This window comes from Athene cunicularia, assembly GCF_003259725.1.
Source record: "Athene cunicularia isolate RWA chromosome Z unlocalized genomic scaffold, athCun1 chrZ_part3, whole genome shotgun sequence".
Taxonomy (NCBI): domain Eukaryota; kingdom Metazoa; phylum Chordata; class Aves; order Strigiformes; family Strigidae; genus Athene; species Athene cunicularia.
This window is the reverse complement of record NW_020799144.1, coordinates 6,604,846-6,628,622: the sequence shown is the minus strand read 5'-3', so window position 1 is coordinate 6,628,622 and position 23,777 is coordinate 6,604,846. Positions and strand designations below refer to the sequence as shown.

At 44.1% G+C, this 23,777-nt stretch overlaps 1 protein-coding gene across 2 annotated transcripts in view; it reads left to right on the top strand.

Annotated features, from left to right (window-relative positions):
• MUSK (muscle associated receptor tyrosine kinase) overlaps positions 1-22,665 on the top strand; it is a 52,718-nt gene extending 30,053 nt beyond the window's left edge. The window contains exons 8-17 of one of the 2 annotated variants that reach the window (XM_026866613.1): positions 492-498; positions 3,282-3,548; positions 8,109-8,284; positions 8,705-8,728; positions 11,838-11,926; positions 12,257-12,416; positions 13,676-13,865; positions 14,208-14,399; positions 19,848-19,996; positions 21,989-22,665. In XM_026866613.1, the coding sequence (XP_026722414.1) occupies positions 492-498; positions 3,282-3,548; positions 8,109-8,284; positions 8,705-8,728; positions 11,838-11,926; positions 12,257-12,416; positions 13,676-13,865; positions 14,208-14,399; positions 19,848-19,996; positions 21,989-22,665 (1,931 nt within the window). The remainder of the gene's footprint in view (positions 1-491; positions 499-3,281; positions 3,549-8,108; positions 8,285-8,704; positions 8,729-11,837; positions 11,927-12,256; positions 12,417-13,675; positions 13,866-14,207; positions 14,400-19,847; positions 19,997-21,988) is intronic. The other variant, XM_026866614.1, reaches the window with a different exon arrangement.
• The last annotated feature ends 1,112 nt before the right edge of the window (positions 22,666-23,777 follow it).

Below are 23,777 nucleotides of genomic sequence, written 5' to 3'. Positions count from 1 at the left end.
CTGTGACAGTGCAGCCTAGCTCTCACAACGCTGCAAATAGGGTCATGGCCATGCCTGTGCTGCTTCTCCAGCCCTGGTTTCTCCCACCTGTTATAGCTGCTGCCTTCAGGAATGGGTGCAGAGGTGGTTTAAACAGAGGGTGCTACCTGCCAGTTATGTAGGACCCAAAGGGTAAGGGTAAAGGTGTGGGTTTAGGGTGCAACAGTCCAGCTCAGCAAGAACTGTAGTAAACAATACACTTCCTCCTTCTCATTCCCTCTCCCCATACAGCATCCAGTGTTGCCCAACTCTTCTTCCCCACAGAAAGATGCAAAATAAATATAGAATTTAGCTGCATCCTTTTCAGATAGCTTACAGCTCTCAGACAGATTTCTTAGCATGGAAATCTTAACTCTCACATCTCAGAGTGAGCAGTGAAACGTCACTGATGTCTTTTCCATTTCTTCTTTCTCCTGCTCATAACAAACCTTGGATCTGGTGCCTCTCGGCAGAATGGAGGTAAGAATGACTTTTTGTGGCTGCCTGGGGTTTTCTCTTGGCCAGGGAGAAGAATGATGAACCAAGAGGCTTTGGTTAATTTGGCTTTAATTAATGGAGTGGGGTTTTGGATACCAAGCATGCAGATGAAGTTCACCTAAAGAGAACACTGATCTCCTTCATACAGGTATAATTAGAGTCTGGGCCCAGGTAGATAAGGATGCTTTTGTATCAAGCAAGCAGTGGATCGCACATCAGTAAGTGTGTTTAAAATATAGAGGTGACCAGAACATTCTGGACCAAATTCTGCTCACAGTGACACATCTGCAACTTCACTGGCCTTATAAATCTACAGGCAAAAGCTTAACTGCAAGTTAAACTCTTGTCTGCACACAGCCAATAAACGTATTCTTGTTTGGTCATCACCAGATAAGGGCAAGAGATGTTTAGATATTTGTTCCAAGAAGAATTATGGATAGGTAAAGCCACTTGTATGTGATCAGACATGCACTTCTGCTTAGTATTTTTGGGAGTACTGAACAGTTCTGCTGGCTTTTTCTTTTTAGAATCCTAGCATATTTCTGAATGTTGCACTGACAGATCAGTCTGCAAATGAGAGGGTTAGCCTGGGAAGAGTACTGGGAGCTACTGTCCCTCAGAGAAAAGACAAGAGCCTGAGAAAGTCTGAACAAATGGCTTTGCCACTCTGCTGACACAGCCTCCCTGTGAAGGCCCTTGCCTCCCTCACAGGCGCCTGCAAGATTGATTCAGGAAGTTTGTAAGTGATTTAGTGACCATCCAACGATGATGATGGCAGACTTATGCCTTACACCTGCACCCATGTAGGTGTGACAGTCATGTGAACAGTGATCATATGCTCAGCCCTTCTGTTCTGCAGTTGTTCTCAACATTTGCTGCACAAAATTCCCTTTCTGTGACAAGGCACTGTGAGAAGCATCTTGTTGCTGTTTCTCTGTTGCAGTCTGGTCTGTGTCTGCCTGCAGGTTCTAAAAAAGTGAGGAAACACAATATTAGCAATGGTGGCTCTTGTAAGGGTGCTTCCACAGTCCACTGAAGTCAGCAGCACAGCTGCCCCATGCACTCCTGTGCCCTCTTTTGCCCCTTGGGGCGCAGGAAGGACATACCTTTCAAATCAAACACAGTGGGCATCATCAGGAAAACATGAATAATGTGACCCCTGCCAAGTCAAGGACAGCTCTAGAAGAGTTCTGGGTGCAGTGCGGTGCTGTGGGGAAACTTGCTCTGTGCCTGGCTGATGTCACAGGCTGTGGGACTGGAACAGGATGCTGGGGGGGGGGGCTGTGTCACATGAAGGGGTGTCTGTGGCACCTGGTGTGATGCAGGATGTCACAGCATCACAGCTGTTTTAGTACTATCTCAAGGAATTGGTGCTTTCTTGTATTTTATAGCCAAGGTGACATATAGGGAAAAAAAGATTTTAAAAAATTTGCTATGGACCCCAAAGTACTGCAGCTAAACCAAGGTTAGAGAGTGTCATCTGCAGAGAGCAGCATTTGAAAAGCAGAAATTTGGGCATCCTGTGTAATATCTTGTCCATGTACTTGCAGCTTTTCGAAGAAGACCAGCAAGAACCCCCAGGGTTGACAATGGGTGATTATTTGGACAGGGTAAAGAAATAAAAGGCAAAGATACAAATAGCTCTGCTGGCTACTGCAAATGGTTGGTGTGTTGTGAATTGAACGCTCTGACCCCAGTTACACTGACCGAATGAGCAGTGGGGACAGCTGCACCCAGCCCTTCTTCCCTCCCTGATTCAGCTGTTCCCCCCCACACAGAGGAGGCTGTTTCCCCAAATTCCCCCCACCCCAGTGGCATCCTGCAGCACAGGCTGCTTGAGAAGAGGGCACATCCTCACCTTCAGACCTTGCTGCTGTAGGGTGGCCATGGGAGCTGCTGGGAGCATGGATGACCTGTGCGTGCCCTCGCCTTGCTGCTCCCTTTTGATGGCCATGGGGACAAAGGAGGGAGGGATGACAGCTGTCTCCTGCTAGATGCGAAAAAACACAGGAAAGATAAATAAACATCCCACAAAGGAGCCAACCCTGCTGTGCTTTTTATTGCTCCGGCATAGCTATGGCCCCATGCTTTGCAGCAGGAGTTTGCAAACTGAGAGATACAGTGGAGAGGATGGACCTTGCCTGGAAGCACCAGAAGGACAACTGCAGAGGCTTGTACACTCCTTTTCCCTGTGTATCCCATCTAAACCTGTGTTGAAGCGAGGCAGGGTCAGGATGGGTACAGGAGCTGAGGAGGGGCAGGCAGTAGTTTTGCTGGTCTGATCTCATGAAGAAATTCCTGGCATGTGTTCGGTAGGACTCACCTGGATCCTGCTCATCCTGATAGTCAGCAGAGCAAAAAATCCTGAGTTATCACAGGTGTGCAGCAAAGAGCATGGCTGATCTCTACTGCAGGGAAACAGGAAAACACCACCTTTTCTCTTTAGGGCTGGGGGGCAGGGTGAGAGGCCATGGTAGTTCATGGTTGTATGTGATTGCTCAGTCTTTTTGCGCACTTACAATGCTAGTAACTCTCAGCCAGAACTCAGCCTTGGAGCTTGCCAGTAGGGCCCTGTGTTTACACCGAAGTTCCTTGCAGAAGTTTGGATGGTATTAACTGTTTTTAGTGGTTATAAGTGTCTACCCTCTCCTCCACCCTCTGTTAGCCTTACAGATGCCACTTTATTCAGAAACAGAGCCTAGGCATCCTGTTCCTACAGGTGTTTAGGGCTGTGAGCTTACTGTGTGTGCTCTTGTCCTCGACAGCAAGCTGTACAAGGGCGATGCAGGCTACTGCAGCACATACAGAGGTGAGGTGTGTAGTGCTATCTTGGCGAAGAATGCTCTTGTTTTCTTCAACTCCTCCTATGCTGACCCAGAGGAGACCCAAGAGCTGCTTGTGCACACTGCCTGGACTGAACTGAAAATGGTGAGTTCATTCTGCCAACCGGCCGCTGAGTCTCTGCTGTGTAACTACATCTTCCAGGAGTGCAATCCCTCAGGAGCTGGGCCAGCTCCAAAGCCAGTGTGCAGGTAAATGAAAAAGAAAATGCTCATCTTTCACTTTCATTTCATGGGAATGTGTAGGCAGCGAGGGAGTGGTGAGGGTCTGCCCAGACCTGCAGTATTGCTGAATGAAAATGGGCCCTCTAGGTTTGCATGGGTTTTCCCTTTGCTCTCTTCTCTGTATGCACAAAGATGACGTGATCCAGCTCTCTCTGTGCTTTTTGCTAGGGTACAGACTGACTTTCAGGCCCAGATGTCTGTGTTATATCAGCCTTTTAGAGGACAGTGTTGACAAGAAATATCCTTTTGAATGACATAATTGATTTAAATAATTAACATATTGCTATCTGCTAAATCTTACCAGGCCAGTATGTACTTATTATTACTACAAAAGTAATTTGAATTTTGACTAAATATGGTCACAGTACATTCAACAAATGTGGCCGAGGCGATACACTAATCATTCAGCATTTCCCACCACAATGAAGATGACCAGTGTCTCCACTGGCAGTGTAATTGTACTTGCTAAACCAAACCTCCCATCTGGCTCTTGTATCCTCCCATATGCACAGAAATGTGCATTGAAATGGGGCTGGCAGGGACCCCAAGGAGTCAAAGCATCTCCCACTACAGCTAATCCACTGCTGACAGGTGTTTGTGCAATATGTACGAGTAACAGAGACACTGCTCCCTCCCTGTGAAACCTCCTGAGCAGACACCTTCCCTTACTGATCCCTCTTGTCCCCACCATGGCTGTGGAGACAAGTTTCTTCCCATCCTCTTTGCAGCAAGATTTTATGTTTTCCCTCAGACTAGACTAAAGCATCTTTTCCCAAGCTCTGCTCATAGTTCTTTCTTTTCTGGCCTCTGAAGCTTCTACTCCTCATTTTTCCTTAAGCGCTAAATATATATAGCCTCTAGCCTAGGTTTTGTTAGTGTTAACGATAATGAAATGATTACTTGGTGTGCCCTGCATCGTACAGCTCCATGAAGGTATCTCAGGGTGAATCTTTCTTTTTTCCCTAACACAACTGCTGGCCACAACTGATTCATATCCATTTTCAGCCCCCAGAGGACTGTTGTCTGGTTATTATCCATTTCATGTTCGGGCAGCTGACATCCCTGCCTAAGTGCAGTACTTTGCTGTTGTCCTCCTTGAACTGCATTTTAAAACAGATTTTTCAGATTTGTGTTTATTGGGAGAGCAACCCCAACTCTAGTGTCTCAAATAAAATACAAGTCTTTTCTGCAGACATACCAAGCACACTGCCAGCTGGACTTGGGCCAGATGTAGTCTACTGACAATTATTTTTCCAGTTGTAGGGGCCTTTTAGGACAATCAGCAGCATGATGTCTTTGTAATCTGGACACTTCTGATTGCTTCTCCTTTAATATCTCTAAAAGAAAGGCACAGAGGAAAATCCCAGTACAAAGCCTGACAACACATTGTGTTCTCTGTTTGGTGCCTATGCTGTTCAGTATTCCTCTACCAGCACAGTAGTGGCATATATCCTGTGAAAGAAGTGTTATGTGCAAGTATCCACAGATAATCATACAGCCAAAGTGCTGAAACTTTATTTTTGATGGCAGACTCCTCCCTGCTGCCTTGTTGTTCTGCTTTTTGTCATTGTGCCATTTAGTATATGATCTCTCTGCTTTTTTTCAAGATATGTGACAGTATTTATATCTGAGCCACACGTGCACAGCACATTTGTCAGCTAAGGATTTTGCACAGCACTCCGTGAGGCCTTTCAGTGAGATCTGGATCTCACATCATTTACTCCTGCTCATGAGTGGCCCTGCAGGACCAGAATTCATGGTGATTCACATGAAGACCTACACTTCTGGGGCATTTCTGAATTCAGACTGATAGAAATCCACATAAATCTGCACTGAATCATGAGCTAACAGGCACAGCATTTGAAAACATGTCTAAATCTTAATGGCATACTTGACATCATCTTTCTTCAAATCCATGAGTCAGTTATGTTTTCTTCCCTTTAATGATTTTTCCTGGTGATTTTAATGCAGAATTAAATACAGCTTTTTTTCATGACAAGAGCCCTGGAAGGGCATCCTTCCTGTTTCCTGTTCCCAGTGCACATCAGCTGGACAACAGTTCTCCAAAGCCCTAACCCAATGCTCCTTTTGATAACTCAGACATGTAATATGAACTTCTGAACAGTTGAGACAACTGGGGGCTCTCTAACACATTTCACATGGTCTTGGTTACTTTCCAATTGTCTTACCTGCTTTTTACTGACAACTTTATACCTCTGCAGAAACTGTCTATACACCAGTTTTCAGCTGATATACTTCATGAGTAAGAATTTAGCTATTTCAGAGGCTGGAGAATTCTCCTAGGTTTTGAGGAACATATTTCCTTTGACATATTTCCATGTGTGTTTATCTTGCTATATATTCTCTGCGTCATTTTTTCTCTCCCCATGTAATCTTTTATGTTCATTTTAGTTTAGAAGCTAGCTAGCAAGAATAACAACTTGCAAACAGACTAAGTAAAGCTGTTATAAAAATAATCAGGGGGTAAAACATGATGAAGTGAAACAAGAAAATAACGTGAAAAAATTCACTTCACATAAATTATCATGCAATTCGATTAAAATTAAAGTTTTTCTGTTTTTAAGGGAAAGTGATATCTCATAATTATTGATTACATCTGCCTTTTACCACTGACTGCTTCAGTGATAGCAAAAGAAAAACCCCTCAGTTTCTATTTCAACCACTGCTGATATAAAGTGACCAGGCTGCAGGGATCAGTCTCATGTTGGGAAATGTCTCACTTTGGTCGGGTCTGTGTCTCCCTACCTCCCTTAAACAGTCCTTAAACAGTCCTTTGTGGTCCCTAAAATGTTACTGGCCCACTTGTCCTCTTCTGCTGCTACTGTTCTTTGTACATCTGTCATTTACATGACATAAAATTTCTAATAATAATCTGAAGTAATCTTTGCATATGATCTCATCAAACTCTCACTGCTCAGGATTAAGTGTTATAACAATGTTATGAACCTAGCTAGAGGAGACTGACCATCCTCTCTCTGGCTGCCTCACCATGCTCCTGGAGTGACTTGGTGGATGAAGATAACTTGCCTTTAACGCTGGAGTGAAGAGGATTGCAGCGGAAAAGTCTTACATTTTTCAGTTGCACATCAAATAGGGCTTGTTTTAAGGATGCTGAGGCTTCAGGAGTGAAGGCAGCTAATGCAACCCACATCTCCCAGATGTCAGACAATGCTTCAAATGCAAGATTTTCTCATTTCTCTAGCTAAACATTTCTTTACTTCCGAAGGTCATTTCCTGCTCCATTCATTGTTTAACATATAAAAGATAAATTGTGCCATCTGGCTTCATTCTGATTTTAATGGAAGTGAGGAAGGAATAAACCAGCACTGGCTAAAAACAAGTATGGGGCAGCTTGGCTTTGATGGCTTCAGCCTACAGACCTGAAGGGCATCCTTTTGCTGTTGCAGAAATGCTGCTGTCCTGGTAAAATTCCCAATGTCCTCCATCCTTCCAGTGCTTTAGAGGGTTTGCAGTGTTGGCAGTCATCACCAAAACTCATGGCCACCTGCTCTTGCCAAAAATGCTCTAAGACCGCATCAGCCCAGCAGGGGATGAATCTGGCTAAAACCTTTACCACAGACTCCATGCAGACCCTTTCTGCATCGCTGTGTGATGGTTGGGAAGGATGTGGATCCACAAAGGACTTCAGCTGAGCTCAGCGAAGTAATCTCTGAACATGCCCTCAAAGCTGGTTTTGCAAGTCAGATTCTCAAGAATCAGTACATAAATAAATCACAGATAAATTAATGCAACAAATCTTCAAACTTTCCAGTTTTTTTTTTTTTTTTTTTTTTTTTTTTTGGTAAAGCAGATATTGCTGCCTTGGCCTTCTTCACAGTTTCTGATCTAAGGAACATTCAAACATCCAAAGCACTTATCAGCTAATGTTATGAAGGTAATACATTAGGTAGGACACAGTTAGGTCTCTTGTTTTACCAGGCCTGTAAAGGTTTTGCTGCTGACAGCTGACAGATGAAAAAGGGACATGAAGTTGTCTGTGGAGAAAAGAAGAAAATTGTGTGGGCAATTCTGTGAGGTTAAAAATACAGACAAATATTTAGTTCAAGATGATGAAGAATTGCAGCTCATGTTCTGTCTTTGATAGATGACACTTTAATGTCCAATTTACAGAAGACAGGTGAGATTTTTAGAATGTACTGATAAATGCTAAGATAACTTATGGACATGATGTTTATTAGTAGAAGATGGAAATAAGTCTGTAGAAAAAGATGGGAATGAACTCCTTACAGACTGTGATGTGTGCTGTGTTTTGACCATAACCCTGATTCATTAAAAATGTAGCTTTGTGGGTTTCCTAAAGGAAGCTGTTATATTTCATACAGTTTCCTTTATGGTTTATGAGCCAGACAGACTGGTTTAAGGAAGCATAGCTCAGTAAACAGATTTCCATCAGCCTGCATAACCCCTGCACACCACTGCTAAGAGCAGCCATTGTTGTCAAGCCATTGACTGCTGTATTTCACTGTTTTTTACGAAATAATGTAGAGAGAATTGCCTTGCTGTAAAGGATCTCTACTGCTTTAAGGAATGGCTCTCAATGGAGGATAACTCTCAGAAGGGGATTTACAAGCCAGGGTTGATGCTGCTCACTCTTCCTGAATGCAACAGGCTGCCCAGCCTGCACCAGGACCCCAGCACCTGCACCCACATCCCTTTCTTTGGTAAGGTGGCACATGCTGCCCATTGTCTGTAGACCTGTGCTGCTGGTGAGGGAGGGTGGAAAGATGTGATCCATAATTTACAACTAAAGTAAAGGCTGATGGTGGGTACCATCCTGTCAGCGCTTGTGCACAGGACTGTGATAGCTGCATTGGCTATTTGCCTGTCTTTTCCAACTGGGGTTCCGGAAAAATCCCTTAAGTAAATAAAGCTGCTTTTTATTGAGAATGTCATAAAAATCTCATTGCTCAAATCAATCTTAATGATGGCAAAATTACCATTCAAGATGCCATTGCAAAGAAACAAACTGCTTAGGCACTGTTGGGAGAGAATTTTTTTCCCATAGCATGCTCCTCAGCAAGCACCCAGTTATGTCACTTTCTGGACAACCTCCCCTTATGTCTTGTCTTGTATTTTTACAGATTTTAAGAAGGAGAATATAACCAGTAAGTAGACTGCTCCAGGCTCTATGTTTCTAGTGATGGGCATGATATTCTTTGTTGAAGATGCAGCTTGTACAGAACTTTTGTGTTTTGCTCTGGTCTTGACTGGCTGGATTCAGGTTATTGCCAGGGAGTGCCTGAGCTTCCACATCTAAGGCATGGGGAAACACATTTCCAGCTCGTCAGAGGTTGGGATGAATGTGGGCTGGTAACTGCGATTAGAGGGGCATGACACTTCTAGCTGATACCCTCCCTGCCAGCTGTTTCTTCTTCTTAATATTCATTACTTCTAGTTTTTCTCTACCCGTATTTGGTATTTCTGATACTGCTACCAAGGACATCACAGCCTTATATGCTGTTACTGACATGGTTACCTATGTCACCCTGGCCCTTATTACCCAAAAGGCACCAGCAATTTCCTTCAATCATGTCTGGAGTCTGGCTCTTTTGTGCATGACCTTCCATGACCAATGGAGGGACCCAGCCATCTCCTGCAACGCTACTGTGACTTCTGTCAGCCTTCTGCCCTGCTGCTGGTCATGGCTGAAACATGCACATTCAGCTCTTCCAACTGACATCTAGCTGCAGTTTGAAGCTCAGTCACTGAACTTGTCCTGTTGGGAAAAGGAAGAACCTCCCTCCTGCCATGGTTCTGACCAGGTGAGGTCTGCAGATTTTGCAGTGGCAGGCACCACGGTGTGCATAGAGGGAGAAAGTGAAAAAAAGTGAAATCGATAATTTTGGGGGAATTTTCTTTCATTGGAATGCCTTGGCTCCAACTGGCCGGCCCAGCCCCAGGTGTCCAGTGCTGCATACCTGGAAGACAAGTGCTTTAGCATTCTGTGGGCACTCCAGCATCAGTGCCCAATGCTTACAGCCCCCAGATGCAGCCATACCCTCTCTGGGAAAAGAAGTATGAGGGCGGGATGCCAGCAAATGAGTGGGATATTCATGGGATGGTTCTAGCCTCCCCTTGGGTATCTGAAAGTTCAGGACATGGCCTCTGTAAATGTGTAACCTTTTTGTTCAGCTTTCACAGTATTTTCCCAGGATGGCATTGCACAGATATGCATTATTTGGTCATGAATCTGGGACACATAACAATAACATTTTAGTGGTATTTCCCTCTCTTTTTTTTACTTTATAGGCATTGATATGTGCACAAAGGATTGGGGAGCATGAACTGAAAAATTTTCTAGCTTGCCCATCAAACTTACTAATTAAAATCCAGTTGGACCACCTTTATTATTCCCTCTGTCTTCATTGTAGCAAGACCATATATGAGAGCATCTGCATTTTCCAGGCCACCAAGGGCTCAGGGGTTCTTCCTTAGTGTTTCTGTTGCCCCTAGAGCTCTCCACATTGCTCCTCTAAGGTGTCACACTGATGTTTATTTCAGATCTTTGCAAAAGTTTTTTTCATGTTGGTTACTAGTTCAGTCATGAGGCAGGTTTAAGGCATTGTTTTCCTTGCCTTTGAATTTAAAATGCTGGACTCAGACACACAGCTATGTTCTAGGGCAGCTTAACTAGATTTTACACCACTGCAGAGCTACAGGTGCTGGCCATGTGGAGGCTGCTAGCTTGTCACAGATGTGAATCATAACATGGTAGCTTACATATCAGTCAAAGAAGTGCAAGCTAGAGCATTTTATTTTGCATTTGTGATGGATTAATTGTACTCATGAAGTCCACAGCCATTCCTATACTGAGGTAGTTGCATGCCTTCAGCTACAATAACTTGATCCTGTGTTTGAGCTCAGTCACCCGGAGCAAACATTGTCGTGGTGGTGTTGCTACCTACCTGCATGTACTGCCTGGTGCCTGGTGAAAGTTCAGAAAGCTAAGGGTCTGTAAAAGACCATAACTGCAATGCTGAGTGCAGTGGGTGATGTAAGAAGAAAAGAGCAGGTAGTCATCATGATGCATTTACTCTGTTCCTCCTACAGGAGAAATGGGGCAATCTGTGAGGATAAATTAAAACACATAGCCTTTGTCTCAAACTTGGATCAAAACTTCTACAAAGCTTTCATGAATCTCAAAAAGATCTGCTTAAAAAAGTATTTATTTTAGAACGGTCAGGTTTTCTCCTGGTTTTCTTTTTCTGAGCTGCAAGTTTAAAAATACAATAGAAAATAAAATGATGACAACAGTGTTTGCTGGCATGTTAATTTATCTAACACGGTTAATATTCCAGTGGACCTTAATGCATGCTACCAACCATAGCGTTAGTCCCTGGTCAGCAGAGTTTACACAAGATTAACTAGCATGTGTTAAAGCATGTAAGGCTACATCTCCTCTGTTTTCCTGCTTCGTAGATTATGCCAACATGCATTAAAGTCTCTTATGAGGACAGGTGGTTACTACATTTATGTTTTGGGAACATACTCTTGCAGTAAAATCCTCTCAAGATTTTCTGCTTAATTTTTCTGCAACCAGAGTAAGCCTTGTGTATGGAAAGTGAACTACACATTCCTCATTATAAAGAACATTATTTTATACTGATACTATTCTTTCAGATTTCTAGTTGGCCTTCAGTCTGTGACTTCCACACATGCTGAAAACCATGGTCTATTTGCAGACATTCAGTTGAAAAGGACAAGCATTGTACAGAGGCAGGGTGGAGGGATACCACTGTGGGACTTAATGAATTCCAGCCCTCTACTATCTGCCCCAGGCTGTTAGAGTCACTGTAAGAGTGCGGGATGGGAATCATGCGACCAGTGCTGCAGTTTGCTTTCTGCCTTGGTTTAGCATAGGTGGCTTTACTGTGGCTGTACTCTACACTTTCTGTGTGGAAAAGATGTGAACTGTGTAGATGCAGTGCAACCATCGCAGGCACATGACCCATTTTCTCAATCTGAAAGATCTCCAGGTCCCTCTTTGGAGTTTTACCAGACCTGATCTTATGTATTGAGCTCAAAATTCCATTTAAGTATGAACAGGAGATGAAGCAGTTCCCCACGTGCTGTTGTTTGGTCTTTTTATATGCTTCAAATCTGTTGTGAATCGCCATATGCTCTTGTGTAGCAACCTTAAATTTACTATTTTGAGTGCTGGTTGCATGACATGGTCTGAGATGCATTGACCCCATGTGGTTTTTTTATCCCCAGGGACTTGCTACAGTGGCAATGGCCAGTTTTACCAGGGCTGGGCCAACGTGACAGCCTCCGGCATTCCCTGCCAGAAGTGGAGCGACCAGGTGTGCATCAGTGTGAGACCCATTGAATGGAGAGCCATGGTCGAGGTCTGCTTTTCCAGTTTCCTGGAGCCAGGCAGTCTAGTCCCAGTGGGAGGGCTGAGCAGGGGACAGGTTGCCTTCATTCTTGAGTTCATTGGTGTGTCACACCCTCTTTGTATTTCAAGCAGCAAGTCCTGTGGCAAGGTGCATTCTCTGTCATTCTGGCAGGCTACTGAAAGGCTGGTTTACCTCTGCCTTTCTTTGCTCCTTTGTTTTGTTTGGTTTTGTTTTGCTAATACAAGCAGGGAAAATTATACTGAAACACTAATGCAATTTATTTTCTTCCCCAAGGCTCCTCACTTGCACAGGAGGACTCCTCAGGTTTTCCCTGAGCTGTCTGATGCCGAGAATTACTGCCGCAATCCAGGAGGTGAGAATGAACGTCCCTGGTGCTACACGAAAGACCCATCTGTGACCTGGGAATACTGCAGCGTGTCTCCCTGTGGAGATGGTAGGCAACTGCAGTTTACGATTTCTGCTACAGTGGTTGTTTTGGGGCCATGCAAGGTGTTTGCATCCTGAGCACTCACAGCCACACTGATCTGTTCCATCTTCTGGATTCAGCCACTCCTGGTTCTTCTCATTGACTCACTCAGCATATTTAACCAGAAGGTGTAACATGCACCTTAAAGATGGGAATTTCGAGATATACAAATTGAGCACCTTGCCCCAGATTATATTAAGGGCAAAGGATGAAATCAAATTGCCTGTGGTAGTATGAAAAATGGATTTGCCACACCATGTTTTGAGGAGAAGCTAGGGTTCTTGGGCTATTTTCCAAAGATGTTTTGCTTCTGGCAAGCTTCTCAATAATAAAACCCAGTTCTAATTAAAACAAACCTTAAAAAGACGGAAGTATCTTTGCTCTGTGATGTTGAAACTAAGTATTTCTGTTATTTCTTGTTCAAAGAACACAATGATTTTTGAAATGTGTCTCATCCAAGATGCACAGTTTCTGGATCTCAGTGTTCGGAAATAAGACAAGCCTGCTTGCACAGAGAACAGGGGTGCTGTCGACTTAAAGGAACACAAGACAGTATCAGTTTATTTGGCCTTAAAAAGAATGGTTTAAATTTCTTTCTGTTCTCAATCATTGCCAGTACAGATCAGCATTTTCTAGAATGTCTCAGAAAGCACTCATTAGGTAGCTACCTGAATATGATTTTTTTTTTTCTAGCAGTACAGTCAAATGTATTTTATACTAATTTACCATATTTGCCCCATAAAGATACTGAGATGCAAATTGTTGGATGGTAGAGGTTATTTCAGGAAAGTATCACTGTATACTTACTTGGTCTTACAGTCCTCTCTGCAAATTCCTTTTAGGACACATGATACATTGTGGTCCACATTGTAGACCATTGAACTTTCCCACCACAGACATGACTATATTTGAATACTGTTGAGACCATCAGATGTGATCTCCCATCTGTTAGTCCTGCAACCATTCCTTACCAAAACTGTGTTCCCAGCTTAATGGGAACATTGTCTTGGTCTTTACCAGATCCTGGGTTTTCACATTTGGCAAGCACAAATGGATTTTACTTCCTGCAAACCAAGCTTTCCAAGTGTGTTCCTCTCATGCAGTCATATGCTTCTATCTGTAATATCAGTAATTCCCAGGACATCAGGCTGACGCTGTAAATACCTCTTAGAGAAAGTCCTATAAACTAATAGAGCTGTAACCTTCTGATTTTGTTTGCATTACAGTATCGTTATCACTAGGAACCAGAAAACCAAATGGAGAGACTCCAAATCTCCCCCCTCCTCCTCCCTTTTCCCCTACATACTCCATGACTGTTATCGTCTCGATCATCTCCAGCTTTGCTCTGGTCGTCATCCTTGGCATTGTCATCCTGGTTTGCTGCCGTCGGCGAAAACAGTGGAAAAACAAAAAAAGGTAAAGCTTGTGACTTAATTCAAGGCAACAAATGTTGCTTTGAAAGAAGGCTTGCCTTTGTCTGAGAGCATAATCCTGCAAACGCCTGGTTGGGGGGAGCAGCCCTCCCTTTGCTTGTGGCAGCCCAGTGTAAGCTCTGGTGAGTCCTTGTGCCAGAGCAGAAGGTGGCCAAGTGACTGTTCTGGGGACATGGCATGACATCTTGCATCAAGGGTCTTTCAACAGCCCTGCTGAATCTGTCTCTTCCATCCTGAAAGAAAGCACCCCCAGAGCAGATACAAATAGTTATCTTCTGGTTGAGGGCTTTGCACGCACTGACTGAAAACTGTTCCACTGTTTCAGAGAGTCAGAGACACCGACACTCACCACTCTGCCCTCTGAACTCCTCCTGGACCGGCTGCACCCCAACCCGATGTACCAGCGGATACCCCTGCTCCTTAATCCAAAACTGCTCAGCCTGGAGTATCCCAGGAACAATATTGAATATGTGAGAGACATTGGGGAAGGCGCATTTGGGAGAGTCTTTCAAGCAAGGTAAGTGGCCTGTGTGTGAGTCTTCTTTATCTGGAGATACCTGGGAAAATTTGGCAGTCAGGCAACTGCTTAGCTGGGCACTGGAAATGAGTCATTTGTTCACTCAAGCCAAAATCAAATGCATGTGTACCATGTGCTACACTCACGCCTGAATAATTGTTTCTGTTGTCCACTGCATGCTGTTGATATTTGTTAAACTTTTGTCACAAATGACTCTTTTGTTCTTCTTTCCAGTAGATGTCTTACTGACATACCTAAAGTCTGGTATAAAAGCTTAGCTAAATTTATCATCACTGTTTTTGCCAAGAGTATTGCCTGTGATGTGACCTATTGTGAAATTCTTGCATTTCCCAGTATTTGCAAATTGTTGGTGCGTGGTATCCTCCATTATAACACCAACATTGGCCAGTAATTGCCACAGAGGGCAATGTCTAATGCTAGTTAGGTCCTGACCCATTGTCCATTTCATTCAGTGGCAAAAACAAACCAAACCAAACCAAAAATCCCCTAAAAACCCAAGCCACTTAGGCCAACTTGTTTTTTTGTGGGTGGTTTGGTTTTTGGTTTTTTTTTTTTTTTTTTTTGTGTGTGTGTGCCATTTGGTTACTCATTTTTTATACTTGGAATTTGCAGCCACTGTTGCTTGTTTAAAATTTAAGGTATCAGATCAGATTCCAATTCTGTTAAATCTCATGGGAGGTGAGATCACGTACTTCAAATGTGAAAGATGTTCAATTGAAAAACGCAGAGACGGACCTAGTTCTGCCTAGACTGAGGTGGACGGAGGGTGTCTTGTTTGTCTTGACAGAGTCCATAATTTTTGCAGCACAGTCTTTGGCCAGTACTGGTCTTGGAAAATCCCATCTCCAAATTCCTGAAAGAAAGTGGACAGACTGTCCAGTTCCATGTTTACTCAGGATGGTATTTTTTGTCCTTTACAGTTAATAAGTCTGGCATGTGGCAGATTTTGTAGCTGTATCTGGAGTAGTGTGTCATGACCTCAAAAAAACTAGGGGAGTATCAGAGTCCCACTGTGGGCCAAGACCTGCCTGGTGGAGCTGCTCCCATTCCATTGATTTCAAAGACAAAGGAATCTCCTTGCAAAAAGTATTCATAATTGCAGAAACTTTTAATGTTTATAGCTGTGCTGTTGATGTATCAGCTAGGAAAATAGTTGCACGCAGGTTAGATGTGTTGGAGTGGGGAGTCAGTATCAATAGTTTCTGATGGAAGAACTGCAGTCATACTTTTCTTTAATACAGAGAGAGCTAAATATAACAAAGTTCGAAGGGCACGCAGTGGGAAAATCACAGATGCTTAGCCTATGATTGATTGTTAGCCTGGACGGCAAAGCCAAACGCATGTGAGCTTGAAACAAGAACAAAGCTGTAGGAACTGTGCCACAGCTGTGCTCAGGGCACTGCACGGCAGCCGGCACAGGGGCACAGGGCAGCCCACGTCCCAGCCTCAGTGCAGTGCTCGGGATGCCCTGCAGAGAGTTGCCTTCTCGCTCATGTGGCAGGGGTCTTCACCATGCTGTGGGTGCGCAGGCAGGGCAGGCGATCTTCCTGCAGAGTGCTGCTTCTGCCCTGCGCTGGAAGCTTCAATACAGTAAGTGCTGCACAGACCTGTCTGAGTGGGAAGTGACTCTCACCCACATTCAGCAGGACCTCTCAAAGGGCATTCAAATGTCACTAAAGCACTGGGTTAAGCAAGCACTAAAGTGGTGTAGAGGCCTTTTATGTGGATTTCGTCCACCCCAGTGATGCAATTTCTCTTAAGTAAAACTTTTTGCTATTGTCAGTGGAAACTGGGAGAAAAAGAGAAGAAAAAACAGTGCAACACATCTTAGCTAGCTTTTGCAAAGTGGAGAGTACCATACCCTCAGAAACACCTTGCTCTCTGTGGCTCAGAGAAGGAGCCACAGAAATATTGCTTCTGAGCCATATTTTTGTTAGTATCTCTATCAAAAGTCCCTCGAAGGCCTCATATTTCCAGGGAACATTTAAGTTACTGGTATATCTGTGCACCACGGGCAGAGCAGCGCAGACTGCTGATCCAGTAGTGCCCACTGAGCATCCCTCCAGGTTACTGAAGCTATTACAGCTCAAATCATTGCCTTTGCATCTCAGATGGATAAAATGTACTTGTCTACGTGTGTTAAATGGACATCTTGAGCTAAGTTTAGCAGCCCCCTTACTTTTCCTGGTCTCATGTTTCTCCCTCTCCTGTAAACACAGCTCTGTGCACCGTGCCAGCAATGCCTTTGCCAGTTGGCTTGCTGCGAATCCTGATTCAGTGTTTACTCACTCCTGGGTCAAGCAACATGTTAGGACAGGAAGCGTCTGGCTATCATTTACTAGCTTCTCCTGAAAGGCTGCCATCTTCACTGGGGGCAGCTTCACACTGAAAAGGATGAGGAAGTAACCAGTTACCCTAATAGATGTCCTTAAAACAAGATTCAGGACCTGGCTCAGGCTTGTCCTGACCGTGTTGTAATGGCCAACTAGGATCCTCCGCCCCTGGGAGGACACTGCTGGACCCACATGCCAGCAGTCCCATGCAGTTCAGCGCAGACCAGCATGTAAGTTTTCTCACAGAGCTGGGGCTTTATGGTCCATTCTAAGCCTAGAATTCAGAATTGCCTAAAAGTCTGGATGTGGGGTCTTTGGTAGCAGACCAGTAGACCCCCACAGCAAAGGCACAGCTTGCCATCTGTACAACATACAAGACTGTCCCTAAAGTTGGAGTTTCTCTGACTGAATTCTTCTCATGTTCTTTCCAAGTGAAAAGGGTGTTTCTCTGACTTACTGTCGCAAATATAGCTGAAAAAGAGTGTGGATGTTAATTAAAAAACCCAAACCAAACAACGAAACAAGCCCCTGCCAATTCTGAGCACTCTCCTGCCCACATACAAATTTCTCCAAAGGATGGGGTAAAGGTAAGTCTCCACCATCCTCAGTAGATGTTAATTGCATCATTTAATAATCTAGCAGAAGCTGTCATGTTAGGGAAGATGGGGGACAAGACACAATCTCAAATACAGGTTAAAGGTGCTCCTCAGTTTTTCCTGTTACTGCTCTGGAAAGAAAACCTGACTGGAAACTTGAAGTCAGGCACTCTCTGTAGGTGGGCTCAGGGCAAAATCCCTACTTGCATCCCTGGTCAGTTCTTTGAATGGCAGGTAACTAAAAGTCAGATGCTGCCAGTGTTGCACAAATCCATTGATAGTGAAGAAGACAAGGACAGCTGCTGTCTATCCCATGTGTGAACGTGGATATTTCTCCTAACCCGAGGTAATTTCTGTTGATCCTTCCCAGGTTTAGAATAAATTTACCTGTTTTCTAGAAAACAGTCTATGTTCTGGTCTGCTGCATAAATTCTCCTGATTAATTTCAGAAGCAGCAGCTTCCCATTGCTCACCTGCAGATACGCTCCTATCCCTTTGTTCAAACACTGGTTTTTGGGCACAAAAGGGGTCAACTTCAACAGCTCTCTGCCAAGACTGCAAACAGTCTGTCTCTGTTCCAGATCAGTATGATTTTCCCAGGTCTGCTGAACCGGACTGAATTATCTCATGGGTTACCAAGGGTGAAATTTCTCGCTGTTGCCTGAAGGCCCATTAAAAGGCTTTGTGCAGCTTAATCTCACTTAAGATACATTCAGGTTAGTTTACATTACAGGATTTCAGTGAAGATGGGCGTACTTCAGGCTTTATCCAGGGGTGAGTTTCTCTGAAGCATGCAAGATGGAGCTGTGCCTGCTCCTGCTTTGGCACTGCACTAGGTCTGCTAGCCAGTGATGAGTCGTAATCTACATTGAGGCTGTTTGGGAGAGATAAAGGCTCTCTTCTTTTTACTTTTAAATGCTCTGCTCATTTCTTCAGGCTGTTGCTGACTTTCTTCAGCACTGAGATTAGACAGCAGCTGGTAGGTGCTGGTACTTCTCTGCTCCTACTAGACTAGACTCGCTGCCAGCACAGGGGAAACAAAAAAGACATTTTGCTGTAATGGAGGCAGTAGCAGACAAGTGTGGACTCCGCTCCTTTGCTCTGGGGTGCCAGATCTACTTGTCCAAGTGTCTCAGTGATCTGGCCACCTGTGAGATTCCTTTCTCAATGGGCACCCTGCCATCTTCTGGCATTTGACATTTACAGCATCCAAGTGCAACTGTTGCAACAGCCATATGTCTGGAGTAGATGACAAGGAAATTGGAAGTTTGCTTTGGAAATTGGAACCTCCTCTTGGGGTTACTGAACAGTAAAATAACCTGGCATTTGAGCAATGGGAGGGCAGTCGGGCCGACATAGTAACACGACACATAAATGGATGCCACTTCTCCATGGGCTCTGGCTGCTACCTGTAAGGAGCGTGCTTCAGCTGCAGGACCCCTGGGAAGAACGTTTGTGGGAGCAAAATGCACATCTTTGTTTGATGCAGGTTTTAAGAGTGGAAAGTTACACTTCTTTGGCAACAGCTACCCGTAAATCTTTGGCAAGCCCATCTAATTAAACTTGTTGGGGGCTAAGTTACCTGGGCATAAGAAAACAAAATGAGTCTGTGATTGCTCTAGATCAGGAAGCTCTGTTTCCTATGGATTTGTGTCTCTAAGCTCTAACTGAATATTCACCACTGTCTTAACATGGGTGTATTCATGCATTAAGTTGTTCTTCAGAAAGGGCACATGTACAGTTTGTCCCTTCTGTCCTGTCATCTGTTTCCACAAAACTTGCAGGAGCATAACTATTTCCTAGACCTCAGCTCTACCACATAAATTTCAGCTGAAATTAGCTAACTGGTTTATGACTTGTTGAATTACAGGCACACACACAGAATAGTGGTAGAAGGATATTTTCCTTACAAAACCAGAGGAACATACTGTAATTATTACTTTCACTCTAATAATAGCCAGATGTACCAATGCCACCATTGTGCCAGGTATGGGACAAGACAGAGTGAAAAGAGACTCTTTCAATATTTCCATATAAGGTAGGTTTATGTTTAACTCTGGTGAGCTCAGTCATTATACCCCAAAAGCAAATTGTTTTGATTGAAGAGTCCCATCCTGCTCTCCATGAAGTTTCTGATGTGACCTCCAACCCAGGGAGAGGTTACCAACCTGTTATTTATTTCTGTCTTTACCAGTCATGGTAAAGAGTCTGTAAGCAGAAAGAGCATTGATCAAAAAAAGCCTATACTGGATTCTGTCCGCCCTGAACTAAATTAAATATCACTGTACTCTGCAACACAGACATGCCCAAGGGGTGAAGATGTTCTTTGATGTTCTGATGTTCCTTGGCTGATGCTGGGGCCTTGCTTTTTTTTTTTCTTTTTTTTTTTTTAATTTTCTGTCAGCCTATCCTTTTGCACCAGAAACAAAGCCTACATTTACTGTGAACGCATCCATCACTGATGCACTGATGCTTTCCTTTCTCCCCTCTCCCTTCAGGGCCCCAGGACTGCTGCCGTATGAGCCATTCACAATGGTGGCAGTGAAAATGCTGAAGGAAGAAGCATCTGCAGACATGCAGGCTGACTTTCAGAGGGAGGCAGCCCTCATGGCGGAGTTTGACAATCCGAATATTGTCAAGCTTTTAGGTAGGTGAATCAGGCACACACATACAGGGTACCACCTTCTGAAAATCTGCTGTGGGGTTGTTGAGGGTGCAGGAGTGAATACACATCCATGACTAGAACTTAATGCAAATGGAAGTGATGGTCTCTCTTGCAAGAGAAAATGCCTCTTGCAAAGATGTGAGCTCTTTTATGTGCCACTGCATGCTCTGTTAAATCGTCCACCAGAACAACTGCAAAATGTAGGTTTGATGCTCTTGCCTTAACAGGATGGTGCATTGTAATAAACCTTCCCACCCTGAGTTGAATATACTGTTGACCATCATGCTGCCTAGCTCTGCTTCCAGTTTAGTAACACTGGCACAGATGTCTTATGGGGAAGGCATGAACTTCTTGGAGCTGTGATTTATTTTGCGGGTACTTAAAAAAACCCAGGCACAAGTGTTGTTAGTTTTATGGGTCCCACTTACTATTGAGATGTCTCAACACTCACCAGCATTAAAAAAACAAAAAAAAAGACAACCACAAAAATGGTCTCTTCCTTCCTTTTTGAACTGAAAGGAAACATGGTTTATTGGGTTTTTTAGAAAGTCTTAGTGCCACAGCTTGGTTAATAAGGCATTCTGCTGTGAAGAAAGCTGCTGACCAAATTTTACTTCAATAAATTCTCAGGTTTTGACTAAAGTAGATATTGCTAGCCACATTGACCTTGCAGTCCTGCTGTAAGATTCTTGTGAACAGGCAACTGAGATCTTCATTTATTTCAACGGGAAGCTCCACAAAATTTGGAAATAGATCAATCCCAGTTTTGGGAAAGCTGTCTTGGTATGAGTACTTTGGCTACAGAAAAGAAAAGCAGGAAATGCCCCAAATTCAAATAAACATTGTGTTTAGTGTAAACACATTTTAGGTCAGGAAAGGGCAAAGGTACAGGAACAGACTAGTTTCACATTGTGGGGGTGTGGAGAAAACAGCCACGTTGCTGAAGACAGCTTAGATGATAAAGCTCTCACATACACTCCTCATGCTTGTCAGATCCTGATTTTATCACACTGGGAACAGCTATCTGTTTTTCCTCAAAGATTCAAGTGTTAGGTCATCAACAAGAATTTCAGATTTCACAATAAGTTGGATCACCAATTGCTAAATGATGGTCCTAGGAAAGCAAAACACATACATTTTAAATGCTGGCTTTTGCTGGTTGACAATTTAATAATAGGCATGCAAATATTTCAACCATATCACTGTATACTCAGTAAAACTGGTGTGAGTGGGGTCCTGTACAGATGCTGGCCTCCAGTAAAACTGGTGTAGGGCCAAGCATGTGCCCTTCAGCAGGACTAGGTTCTGTATCTATCATATGTGGCAAATCTCTCCTTCTTTCATTTTTGATTGTCTGTCATGCCAAAAGTAATGTCTGCAACCAACATTTTTTTCATGAGCTGTTGAAAAAAAACAGAAGAAGGGGTAGTCTTTACATTTCAAGTATCCCACTGAACCATTGAACAAGACTCATGTGATAACTCCTGAAGTCTTCCTTCATATGTGTAGCCCCTACACCCATATCAGTATAGGCAACTAATTACAACAAACAAATATTTAAGAATACCATGATCAGAATTGTAAAGGTTACTTTCTGAAAGTATGTCCTTCCAGTTGCAACTGGGAAGAGGCAATGCTTCTGTTAATATCAACTTAAGCAGGATTGTGCTCTTAATTAAAAATGGCTCAAAAAGTGTATCTTTTTCCTGGGGTGTCTGGACAAGTTAGACAACTGTATGACTTGTTAGCACCTCCCACAGAGCTCAAGATTAGATCCCTGGTGAAGGAGCTTCAAAGACAAAAAGGGATGCATGAAAACTTGATGGTATTTGCATGCTTCACCTCTCTCTCGTCCCTTTATGCATTGTTGAAAGTCTCCCTTTTGTGTAACTATTTCTGGATTTTCCTTGTTTTACAAAACATAACCCTCTTTGCTCCCCAAATGACCTGTGTGGTGCCTCTATATTCTTCCAGGTGTGTGTGCTGTTGGGAAACCAATGTGCCTGCTGTTCGAGTACATGGCCTATGGGGATCTCAATGAGTACCTGCGTGACCGCTCACCCCGCAACCTCTGCAGACTGGTGCACAGTAGCCTGGACACCCGGATCCACCTCCCCAATCCCCTGGCACTGTGCTGCACCAGCCAGCTCTGCATTGCCAAGCAGGTGGCTGCAGGCATGGCATACCTCTCTGAGCGCAAGTTTGTCCACCGGGATTTGGCTACCAGGAACTGCCTGGTGGGGGAGAACATGGTGGTCAAAATTGCTGACTTTGGTCTCTCAAGGAACATGTATTCAGCTGACTATTACAAAGCGAATGAGAATGATGCCATCCCCATCCGCTGGATGCCCCCTGAGTCCATTTTCTACAACCGCTACACCACAGAGTCTGACGTGTGGGCCTACGGGGTGGTGCTGTGGGAGATCTTCTCTTATGGCATGCAGCCTTACTACGGGATGGCTCACGAGGAGGTCATCTACTATGTGAGGGATGGGAATGTCCTCTCCTGCCCGGACAATTGCCCCCTGGAGCTCTACAACCTGATGCGCCTCTGCTGGAGCAAGCTGCCTGCTGACCGGCCGGGCTTTGCCAGCATCCACCGCATCTTGGAGCGCATGTATGAGAGGGCTGTGGTCACCCCATCAGTCTGAGGTATGAGCGTGGGGGTCCCCCATGTCCAACCATCCATACTGACTTGGACTGGCCCATGGCTCCCGAGTGGCAGCACCCTGCAAAGCCCCACTTTAGGAGAAGGAGAAACAGCCTGTTCTGCCAAGCAAGAAGTGTGGACTGCATCTCTGTATGGCGGGTACACTTCCCGAAGTGGGACTATACCTCCCAAATAGGGCTGACCCCTGGCCACCAAGACTGGACTCCCTGGACTGGTGAGGGTGCTGGCCATGCTAACTCAGTACCTATACTATGCATTTCCAGGAGCACAGAGTTTCCCAGGGAAAGAAAACCAGTGTTTTGCTGGAGGCACTTCCCTTCCTAACAGGTCTCTTCATGTCCCTCTGTACTTAGCTCTTGGCTTTTGCCTTTTTCTTCCCTTCCTCATATATTTTTAAGTATTATTTAAAAAAAAAAAAAAAAGATTGCAAAATTCAATCTTTTTTGGGGATACTCTTTACTATTTTATTTTTGCATACTCATTTCCTTTTGTAGAAAAAGGATGTTTTTGAAGCCATAGGCCACTTTCTTTTTCCTTTTAACTTCCACATCCTCTTTCACACTCATGAATGTTAACACTGACATAGTCAAAACAGGAGCCTGCAGGACCACCAGTAGCTGCCCACATCTCGTGTTACATGGACGGGCAAACTTCTGTCAAGCACGGAGCCTTTCATTTTCAAAAGTGGGAAATCCACAGTAGGGTTCATCTGATGTTTGTTAAGACCTCATCCAAAAGCTTGACTCAAGCATTGCAGACCATCTTTCCTGCCTTCCCCTGCAACAAAGCCATTTGGTGGTAAGGGAGAAATTCAGCCTAAAAGCCAGGTCCTACACCTGAGGTCTCTGAGGTATATTTATTTGCCTCTGCCTGCAGTATGTCCTCACTGTGCTGAAATAAGGGAGAGATTAAGCCCCTCTCATGCAAATGTGGCAGGTTATGTTGCTTATTTCTCTCCTTTTCCCTTCCAGTCTTTGCCTTCTGTTTCTGGTTTTCCTTTCCTGACAGCAGCTCCTAACCCCTGTAAGCTCCTCTGCAACATTTGCTGGCCACCTTCCTTTGTGCTGTAGTTTACAGGCACAGAAATAAGGA